This window comes from Plasmodium inui, assembly GCF_000524495.1.
Source record: "Plasmodium inui San Antonio 1 unplaced genomic scaffold supercont1.118, whole genome shotgun sequence".
NCBI lineage: Eukaryota > Apicomplexa > Aconoidasida > Haemosporida > Plasmodiidae > Plasmodium > Plasmodium inui.
This window is the reverse complement of record NW_008481952.1, coordinates 5,849-17,585: the sequence shown is the minus strand read 5'-3', so window position 1 is coordinate 17,585 and position 11,737 is coordinate 5,849. Positions and strand designations below refer to the sequence as shown.

Here is an 11,737-nt window from a genome sequence, read left to right as displayed (position 1 = left end):
TCCAATTATATGAAGTACAGAACTATACAACCCTTAGAAAATGTCGAGGACACCATTATTTCGATGGTAGTATGGTGCCAGGAGTACTATGATGTAAACCGTAGTCCTGTGTGTGAAATATTGATATTTCAAGAGTTTCATTTAGAGAGCTATATCTCGTCCAGTGTATGGATATGGCAGCAGAGCGATTGCGTGCACAATACGGATCTGTATGGATTCTGAATGGTGATGATTACGGAAGTTGTCGTAGTGCTGTTATATGAATGTACTAATGGTTGAGCTGTGGTAATATTTCTTGTGCATTGTCTTCTTAATAGAATACCTGCGTTGGAAGTATGCATAATCTGGGGCAGTATTTTGTGAGTATACTCATATTTGCGTAGTACTGTCATTTAGGAAACACAATGTTGCCCAGATTATAGATGTGCTTGAAACAGGACTATCTGAAGGATGCCGACTTCGAGGCCCAGGATTTTGGCTTCTATTATACGCACAGAACTACTGTGTGGAACTTGTAGCAGTCCTTGAAGTATTATTATTTTAAGAGTGGTGCATTACGTGATGCTTCATGACTTTAACAGCACCGCACTACCAACTGTAAAGATATCCTTAGATTACGCTTGTGAGAAAATAACTTTTTAACTTCAAGTGTTGATATTCCCAGAAAACTATCATATCAATAGTCTGCATGTGTGCAAAGTGTTAATATGGAAGAAATAGCATCATGGGGATGAGTATTACTGTGCCCGGAGTACTATGATTTAAATAGTACTAACATGCAAAAGCTAACATTATTTCTACTTTGTATGTGTGTTTCAAGAATACTATTATATGAATGAAATCATTGGATGAAGTTCACAGATATACGTGCTGTAACCTTATATAAAGAGTACAACTGTGTAAGTTGCTGCAACATGTCGAAAGTTTCCATGCTTGTGAAATATAAGGGTGTACCAGCCGTAGTATTATATCGTCGTTCAGGGATTATACAAGTAAAATAGAGACAGATAAATCCTTTGAACGAAGGACAACGCCCGGAACACATTTATTTAAGGAGAAGCAATATAGCAGTGGTGATTCCATGTGAGGGGCGTGAATATATGAAGAGTGCCATTCTGTGGACTCCCCGAACATTCTGAATGCAGTACTATGTGAAATGTGAGGATGGTCTGGGAAACCCTTATCTGAAAAGTTCCCTTTGGCCTGCAGTGCCCTTATTTGAGGAGCACATCTGCGTAAAGGGTAAGGATATCCTTCAGTGTTACTGTATATGAGAGGTACGGAGTTGTCCGTAATACTCAGATCTGGAAAATACTGACACCATTATTGTATTGGTAATTCAGGAATGAAGGGACGCCCTAGATACCATTATTTGTACAATACTGGTGTGGATTTCCATTCCCAGTAATGTTCGCGTATCTAAGTGTACTACTATTATGTGACGAGTCCAGTGGTGCATGTACTAGTGTATGTGAAGGATTCAGGGTTTATGCTTTCATTACATGGACGACCTCATTCTGTGAAGTGCCTGGATATTCCAGTATAACTATTGTCTAGAAGCTACTGATGCCTGTAGATACTCAATGGTGAGGAGTCTGGAGATCCGCATAGTACTATTCTATAAAGGTACGAGTAGTGGAGCTATATGGATCACCTGGAGTGCTATTATACAGACGGAAGCATGATGTGTGGAGTTTCCTGCCTTTATGAGTAAGATTACCCTTGGAGTACGATTTTTTGGGAGAGTACGTTAATACAGAAAGTACCGTCCTGTTTACAGTACTGTTGTGTGGATAATACTTCCATTTGAACATGATATTCGCTGAAAGAGTATTCATGACTTGGAGTACTGTTATGGGGACAATACAGAGGTATGTATAGTACTCATATCTAAAGATGCCTGATATGGCTGGTACGACGACATTTGATGAGTGCCGAAGTTAAGCCGATATTATTAAGTAAAGTAAAGAGAGGTGCAGAATTTATGACTTAACTTTGTGCCGTATGAGGAGGGCCAACCGTTACGCAACGTGTGAAAGTTGCCATAGTACCTCCGTATAGAAGGTACCTTCGTGTAGGACACATGGATGTGTGAATTGCACCATTACTTGAAGGACACTGATATTATGTACAGAATAGTTGCTCCTGATGAGTACAACTTTCCTTGGAATAGCATTATTTGAGGGGTCGTCATGCTGGTATAATGGCTGGATGATATGACTTGGGCGATTATGCAGATCCGACAGGTGGGCTTCAATCATTTTGTCTAAACAGTAAAGCTATTCCAAGGGTACTATAATCTTAACCGTATTATTGTGTCAAGAATACTGATTCTCGAGGGGTGTCATTATTCGTAGGGTAATATTCTATGTTGAACAGTGCTGTGTGAGGAGAAAAATTGTTTAAGATAATACAAAGGTTTAGAGAGTCCAATTCCATGAGGAGGACGGCAGTTGTAAAGATGATACTATTTCACCAATACACTGGCTTCTAAAATAATTCCATTCCAGGAATACTCATATACCAATCCTAAGGCTATTCATGCTGTATAAGAAACTGAGGGATACTATCACTAAAAAGGGTTTCAACATACCAAGGGTGTTTATATATAAGAAGCACTTCTTATAGGCAAAGTAAAATTGTATGTACAGTAATACATCGTGAAGAGTGATTATTCCTTCTCAATATTATTGTAATATAGATTCAATAATTATCCGGGTACTATTAAGAAAGAATGATTACGGAAGATTCGCAGAACTGCCTTAATCTGTAGTATTTTCCTCTTAACACGACTCGAAATCGATGGGGTACTATTAAAATATAACAATTATGTAAAATGAAAGATTAGACTTGTTATACCCTAGGCAGGAATAGGAAATTATAGAAGGAATAGTACTATATACAGCGGGCTGTTTCTCGTGGAGAGTTAGGAATAATAATAACCTAGAACGGGGAAGGGGATAAAATGAGCCTAAGAATAAGAATACACATAACATATTAAAGAATCATTAATCTAAAAGGCGGGGAGCGACCATATAGGAGCGGATGACTATAATAGAATGTAGATACGAATGCCGCTGACATATTTGAGAAAATTATCTACTTCAAGAAACGAAAAGAGATATATGTAAGACCATATAAATACCCCACGAATCAGTGGAGATATCAACATGACGATCGAACTCGAAATGCCTAGAAGAAGAGGTACATAATTAATACATAAAGAAGAGAGAACACGAGAAGAGAGGATACAAGGAAAGATGCTCGGGGGATGAAGATTAGACACTACACCCAAAGCATAGAACCCAGAAACACAGTAGGGGTGGCACATAAGGAATAATGTGAGCAGCAAATCTTTCCCTCTGAAAAGATAGATATATGGAAACGAGGGTTTCATGTTTTCTAACATATAAACAAAAGACTAAAAAAAGATAATATCTTGAATCTGTGCTGAGTCCATGGAGTATAATAAGTCGTACAATAACTTCATTTTTGTCCGTCTCTAAGACTATAGAGGATGCTATAACGGGCGTCTCCTTATTCACCACAGGAGGATGTAGAATGTTAAGTGGTATTCATAACTCCTTTTATGCATAAGGGAATATAGGCATATACGATGCATATATTCCCCTATTGACATAAAGGCATGTTCTAAAAAGGAGTCTTACACCAGCATAGAGTTATGAGATTCTTATGAAAAATGAGAAAAAGTCAATAAATACATGATCCTTCTGGCAGTGATATGGTTCTTATATGAGTTTTAAGAGTAATGCTATATGGATATCTAAGGCCTAATCCAACACATCTATCCCATAATAATAAGTCAAATAGTTTTATAAAGGTATTATGTGTTATTGCACCTGATTAATTAAGAGGGATGTCCAGAAATATTGGTAAGTTCTTTTGGGGATCATATGAATGAGCAGACAACTCCTTATGTTTCGATATTTTATCCTAATATATATTTAACCTCCAAATCGCGGAAAAATAACTGTTTGAGGCACTCGATACAGGATGTTGTGGCTTTTAGGATATTCTCTTTGTTATAGAGCATATCCTGAGGGATGATATAGAAACAGCTCTCCTGACGTACTAAGCAGTAAATAAGCGGGGGCATATATCATAGCGGAGGAGCATCATATGATGGTTAGGAATTTACTGATAGGACATAGTGTATATTATAGGAGGAACAGACACCCCCCACAGAGGAACCAAAGAACAGAAGGAGGGAGAAAAGGAATATGCAATCTGCTCCATAATAAAATAGATTAGGCAGTACGCGCCCATAAATAGAAAGGGCTAGTGTAAGCCAGAAGGAATACTGGAAAAGACAACAAAGGCAAGTAGGGGGAGCTACCAAGGACCAACACAGGGAGGAAATATCGACGCTGGAACAGGTATAATAAGGCCTATGAACGAAGCACAACTATGGAGATGAAAATAATAGGGAGATGTTTAGGATAATCAGTATATAATGATTAATAAAGAAAAACAAGGAAGGCAAAAGTGCAAAAGGGGGAGACAAGAAATAAAGGAGAACACAACAGAAACAGGAAGAAAATATCCGAATTTTACGACAAGTATGCTTCTACAGGAATAAGCCGTATGAGGAATATACAATCATATATTATGACATGCCAAAGGGATACAACACAAGAAGCAATACAGTGCCAAGGAAAGAGGCACGGATAAATGGGCGAAGGAGAATTAATCATAAAAATCCAGCCGTGGGGGAAAATGGGAATATCCTTGCATCCAGGGATCCAAGCGGGGTGGAAGAAAAAACCATAATTAGGATTATATATTCTTAACAGACTAAACAGGGGACCAAAAAACAAAACACGTAAAAGTAAAGATGGACTAAGAATAATACTAGTATATATACAAAAAAGAAGTCAGAAACAGCAACACCCGAGAAGTGTGGAAGGAATAAGGATAGGTATATATAACAGGAACGGTTACCCCGAATTCCATAAGACCTATATGAAGTACTTAGAAAATTAATAAGAAAGGGTAAATACCGATAGCATAACACACATTAATAAGACAAAGTAGAACAACGACGCAGATGGCGGTTATGAAATGATATAAAGAAATATATATATAGAAGAGAATTAGTGAATGCAGCAGGTAAAGTAATTCATGAAACTACAAGAGAAAAACCCAGACATATAATATAAAGAAACAAAAGACAACAGGACAGAAACAACTGCAAAGATGAGCAGGGGAGATACCTAACTCATAAGGAATAGAAAAAGTTAAATAGAAATAGGGGCAACAGAGAAAACAAAACGGGAATGGAAGGGGGGGTGGGGAAGACAGTCCATAATAGCCGTATTATTGGCAACGAGGATTCAGTAGCTAACTGTAGAACAGAGAAGGAGCCAGGCCAGAGCCAGCTTATGAGGAAAGAATAGAGGAACAAGAAAATCCTACCCGGCCCACGGGTACAGCGTGCCTAGTAGTGAGTTAGCCTTAACAAGAGCCCAAGTGAAGATGGATTGGTCAGTAAGATTAACACATGCAGGAAAAGTGATTGAAGCAATCAAATCCCAGAACAACAACCAAACCAGGAGTATAGGGAAAAAGGAGCGATATAAAACCCAAAAGGAAGCACTGAAGGGAGCACTCAGGCAAAGGCGTTACTACAGAACAGGAAACTGAAAAAACCAGGCATATCACTTGGGAGAGATTAAGCCAGCTAATACCTAAAAGCCAAGGGAAAATCCCAACGGACAAGAAAACAGGGGACAAGCCGAACCAAAGAACGCGACTACAAGCAAAGTGTCAGGACAAATAACAGTATAGACGAAACTTAATGAAACCCCTGGAGGCAGAAGAGGAGAACTAGCCTGCAACACATGGAACGACCGGCTGAAAAGACCAAAGGAATAAAGTGGCAAGAGCCAGTAGCACCGAGAAACTGATAGCACAAGAGACTAACTTGTTTACAATAGAACAGCGTGCCAAATATGTAGAATATACTCAAAAGAGAGAACTAAAATAGAAAAGAAGCCGTTTAACCTACGAGACACCTGAAAAAAATAAAGACCCGAGCAAGACTAAAGGAAAACTAGGAACCAGAACATCAGAGGCAACCGAGTAAGCTAAGAAGGAGATATAATAGTATAAGAAACAAAACGACCATCAAGCAACTCCTGACAACCGAACTCTATACAGACAAAAGCACCCGAAGCGAGCCGAAACCATAATAAGTAAAAGTAAGCACAAGCGAGAGTATGAGCAAAGAACCACCCAGCCACATGCAAACAGAGGTACGGAGGACTAACATTGAAGAGTAGTACCAGGGCAGTAGAAGAACTAAAGAAAAAGAGAAGTTAGATATTAACGAAGTGATGGAGACAAACCCACGAAGATTCGCAAAAGGGATGTCCCCCCCTATAAGTCAAAGCATTAGGATCAGTCAAACGCAGAGGACCCTAGAAGGAAACCGGAAGAGGAGATACTAAGAGTTATCTGAAGTGTCCGAATCTGAAGGTGTGAACTAATAAAATTCAACAACAGGTGCTGACTCCACCAACCCAAAAAAATGCCCACGCAGGGAACAAATCCCCAACTGACGAGGTAAACTCAAGTGCCAGAACAAAACCCCCGGAAACAGATAGCGACGATGAACCACAGTGAAGTAAAGGACTGAGAATATATATCAACAAGAGGAGCCTAAAAACAAAAAGCCACGTAAAGAATTTGGGACAAATGAACTTTCTATTCTCAAACCCTCCTGTTTGCAACGGAAAATAGGAGGAAGATTCTAGGAGAAACCAGATCAAATCATTGAGGCAACCTCCAGGCGCGGACAAGAGTCCCAACCAGGAGGAGCGATTAATAGAGACCAAGTAAAGGGGCATGAGAGAGGGGGGATCGTGGCTGGAAGTATGGGCCCTCCCAAGGAAACTCCTCTTAGATCCTATAAAAAAGGAAGCATCTGAAAAAAGGAAAGAATTAGAAAGTAGGAAAAATAAAAAATGATATTAAACCAAATCCCCATCTAGGAAAACACTCCCGGGTCCAATTCTTGGCCCAACCCCCCACGATAAGCAGGCTAATGGTTACGAATGCCTCCATATAGTCAGGAACGAAGCAAAAAGAAGGCTAAGTTAACCGTGGCGGAATGAATACTCAAGGTAATCCTGTTAGGCATCTACAGGATAAAACTGGCCCCAGATCATTCTGGTTGAGCGTTCTGTAGGGACTTCCTCACGCCGGGACTGAATAGGAAAAACATGAGCTCATGGTGCATTGAACAAAATCAGGATCCCGTCCACCGCAATCTTGGCAGGAGAAGCTGAAGCCTTTAGCCCGAGGCACAAATCCGAGTATCACGTCCAAATCCTCGGCAGGAAAAGTTTAGGAGTATGAACTCAAGAGAAGGCATAGAACAAGATAACAAAGGGAATCTGTCAAAATTCACAACTCTCCAAGGACCCCAGGAATGCAGAGCCTTCATCTGGAGCAGAAACGGGGAGCAATAGATCAGTGGCATTAGGATCTAGGTCTCAATATGAGTTACGGGGAGGATAATATAAACACAACCGCCCCACATACACCAGCGAACCGAAGCCAGTTTACGGACGAGGCAGAAAATTAAGAAAAATAACGGCGCAGGCGGCCTGGAGGGTATAAGAAAGGATCAGAACCATACAGAAATTTTATCTCATCCCAAGTGGGAGGAAAAATTTTCTTATGGAGGAAATCGAGGGGATGGATAAAAACTCCGAGATCTCTCTTATAACAGTCGCAGGCCTGATTCCACGAGTACCTTATTAGATGAGCCTTGAGGAAAGTATTAATACAGCCAAGGCTGATCCAGAAATAAGAAAAAAAGAAAGTGAGTGTCCTGGCTCTTTTCACAACCTCGTAGGAGGAGTCTCTGATACCAGAGAGAAAAGTAATGCGCTAATCACTATGCTAAAAAGCTGCGAGTGAAAATGAACAATACAGCAACAACTTCCCCAAGGAATCAAGTAGGTCCATGGATACTGTACCTTCATGTGACCAATGCAGGAATGCTATGAATAGCAATCTAATCCCTAGAGTCTGTATCAATGAAATTCGAGAATCCAGGGACGTGAGTCAAAGATCCTCAAAACAGACAAACCAGGGACAATCATCTGAAGAACACATCTCCTAAAAGGAAAACGCCGCCTTACGCCCAAATACAAATAGACAACAACAGTCCTAAGACTCTAGCAAGACAAGATAAGCCTGTCTGAAAGAGGGACCCTAGAAACCGCCATAAGTTCCTCGGTTATAGGGCGGAACAGGCCCCCGACCCTAAGAGATGGGTATAAGCTTAGGCCAATATATAAAAAATCTCTGGGAGAGCAATGAATCCAGAAACGAATCGCTTACTCTGGAGTCAGGAAGTTTCAAACTCAGTGACCTTAACACAGGAGGAAGACCAACTAACATCAGGATACCAGATGAAAGGGGGCCAAGCGGTGACTCTGGAGCCCAGATGGGGCAGAAACATATAAGGGTGAGGGCCATAATGGTCTGTAAAGCTATGGAGGGATGGATGTCAAATTTGTCCCCAGGGCAAGGAAATGGCACGCAGTGGGGGGAGACTACATGCGAAGTAACAGATCTGGGAGAGCCCTATGGTACAAGGATCCTTAAGAAGTGTCCAATAGATAATGCTAAGGAGAGCTGGACCACTATGACTAGTGACTCCCCCTTATATCTGCAACAGGAGAAACATCGTACCTTCCAGGGCTGTATAGATGTAATGAGTATCATGATTAAAGTGTATAGTGCTTATACTAGTTCGAAGGTGGAAGAGGCAAGAAGCAAAGGGAGTGAGATTTGTCAGCAAATAAGTAAAGAGCTACAAGAATGGGGCGGAAGCAAGGTGGAGAAAAAAATAATGGATGAGTGGTTTCTGAATAAAGGAGCCAGAGAAGGAGGCGGCTGGCTGAAGATAAAGAATGGGGAGTCATTGAGTCGACAAATAGGTAAATTGTTGGATAAAATGAATTTCCAGATAACAGGAGTGCAATGTACTAGAACCGAGGATCAAGAGAAGAGATATGAAGATAGTTGCGTGTATACTAAGGGTCTAGGATGTGAAATGATGGGAGGAGATGAGGAAACCATGACTAGTAAGAGTTTCGATATTAGAGCCCTAAGGACCATGACCTCTACCCCACCAAGTGTCAGGATCATCAGCCGTCCGAAATGATGAGGAGTTAAGGATAAACACCAAGGAACCCAAGCTTAATATCATAAGTACTTGACCAATGTCTTTATTTGTAGGTTCACGAGTACAAGATCTTATAGCCAAACTGAAGGCAGAAGAACAGGACCAACAAAGAGAACAGAAGATTAATGAGGAAACCAGGGTTTTTACAGAGGAAATGGAAAAAAGGACCGAAGCACTAGCTAGGGAGCTGGAAACAGGAAACAAATCACTTATTGTATATATATCAGTATCTGGAATAATATTATCCCTCTTGGGACTTTCCGTATTAATCTATTTTAAAAGAAGCAGTAGAAGCAAGAGTAGCAGAAAGAAACAGCGAAATTTTCCTAAAGTTGGGGAAAACTTTCCCAGGAACAAGTCAGGAAGGGGGGTTATTAGCTATACGGGAATTGAAGCGGCTAAGTGAAGTATAGCCCCTACACAGCGAGTCAAGGAGCAAAGAGAAAATTCAGTACTTATTTCGTGGGGTAAACTCTTAAGGATGAACCTCAGGGTATCAACTCTGTCACAATAACTCCACGCATTAGGACTTCCCAACTTTAAGATATCAAATTTAAGAATAAGGAACTGGCCTCTCTAATAAAAAGAGAAAGATCAAGGATTTTCTATAGCGGCTTAGGGGTTATAATTAGCTGTTGACTTTAGAGTTGTTGGCATACCTTTAGGGTTGAGCCCTAAAAGATGACATTAGCGAAGAATCCGGACCCAATTTAGTAGATTGCTCTAAAAGATTAAGTCAGCCATTCTTTTTAGTCTCACCACAAGCAGGAAATTAACTCGTCTGTTGGATTCTCCTTAACAGATAGGTTATTTTTCAAAAAAATTGTAGTTTATTGTTACAGATAAGTGCTGCATAGAAGTACATTGTCTTAATATTAGTATCAAATTCCATTTTATTAGTGGATTCCTACGTCAAGTATTAGCGGAGCTCCTATACTCTGATTGTTAATCAGCTGAGATTGTCACAACACTAATCATAGATGAGACTAGGGAACTTCCTATGAATATGTTTAAGAAGACGTTTTTGTCTACTCTGAACTTATTCCTGAATGGGTCTAATAAGTAGGTCTTCTTTAATATCTTGTGTGTTATGATGTGAATTCAATGGAGGAAGTGGTAGCACTGGCGTCCTTCCCCCGCCAGAAGAACCCCTCGGAATATTTAATTAGCCAAATCGTTGTTTTATCATCTTGTTTTGATTTGTCATATCAGAGAAGAGGAAACCCCCCCTAAAAGGCTGTCTTTTTTTATAGTAAGATCAACCAAGTCCCCCCATTTACTTTCTGTCTGATAAGGTGATTATAAGACTACAACCATATAGGGGGTACACCCCGAAGAAAATTTCATCATTTATCAGATGGAATAGATTACGTCATCACTCATTATTAATATGCTTGTGCTGCGGTGTCGTCCATGACCAGGGGTATATTTTTAGGGTGAATTAATAAATAAGAGATTAGGCGCTGCCTGTCTAAATATTATGATAAATCGAAGTAAACCCAAACACTTGAACTACAACAAAAAAAAATGAGTAGTATCAGGAACTATTATCCTAGTGAAATGAGAAAGACTGTTCTGACCGTCTGATGTTATTCCACACCTCCGCCACTGGCGGATTATTTAGTACTGGAAGATCCGATATGCAGTAGTATTTCCCATTCGAATTTTACTGATAAGATGTTGAAGACTGGGAATATTTGGGAGGAAGGAGGACGAAGGAGTTTTCAACCGACGAAATTTCTCCATGAAATTTATAGGTAAGGAATAAATTGACTCCCACCTAAAGAACAACTGATTCCTCCTGTTAATTTTCTTATGACAATTTACAGCACGGAAAATATTTCAAACAAACGACAAAAAAAGATGATATATCTGTTTAATATTGCTCAGAAAATCCTAATCACAACAGATAGTTAGCCAACCAACAAAAAGGAATATGTTAGACCGGATTAATATTGTTTCGGAAATGACAGTGGCAATGCCTAGTCAAGAAGAAAATCCGGGAAAGGATATTCCTCCCCTTCAATTTTATTACATAGATTGCTATACCAGAAACAATTCCAAAAAAGAAAAAAGGCGAGTTTTCGACGCGGGTAATTTTATTACATATATTGCAAAAGCAGAAATGATTGCCTAAAAAAAAGAAACAGGCGAGTTTTCGACGCGGGTAATTTTATTACATAGATTGCAATAGCAGGAGTAATTCGCCCCAAGAAGAACAACAAGTTTTCCATGCAGGTAATATTATTACCTATATTGCAATAGGAGAAGTAATTCACCACAAGAAGAAGGGCAAGTTTTCCATGCGGGTAATTTTATTACATATATTGCAATAGCAGAAGTAATTCGCCACAAGAAAAGGGGCAAGTTTTCCATGCGGGTAATTTTATTACATATATTGCAATAGCAGAAGTAATTCGCCACAAGAAAAAGGGCAAGTTTTCCATGCGGGTAATTTTATTACATATATTGCAATAGCAGAAATAATTTCCCAAAAAAAGAAAGGCGAGTTTT

The 11,737-nt window shown here is 39.7% G+C and overlaps 2 protein-coding genes across 2 annotated transcripts; both read left to right on the top strand.

Annotated features, from left to right (window-relative positions):
- Window positions 1–7,788: 7,788 nt before the first annotated feature.
- Window positions 7,789–8,152, top strand: C922_05637 (hypothetical protein; the record flags this gene model as incomplete). Its single annotated transcript, XM_008821208.1, has 2 exons — window positions 7,789–7,909; window positions 7,938–8,152. 2 exons carry the CDS (start codon window positions 7,789–7,791, stop codon window positions 8,150–8,152), a joined length of 336 nt encoding a protein of 111 aa, XP_008819430.1.
- A 150-nt stretch (window positions 8,153–8,302) lies between these two features.
- C922_05636 (hypothetical protein) lies at window positions 8,303–9,629 on the top strand (the record flags this gene model as incomplete). Its single annotated transcript, XM_008821207.1, has 3 exons — window positions 8,303–9,122; window positions 9,181–9,249; window positions 9,277–9,629. 3 exons carry the CDS (start codon window positions 8,303–8,305, stop codon window positions 9,627–9,629), a joined length of 1,242 nt encoding a protein of 413 aa, XP_008819429.1.
- Window positions 9,630–11,737: the final 2,108 nt, after the last annotated feature.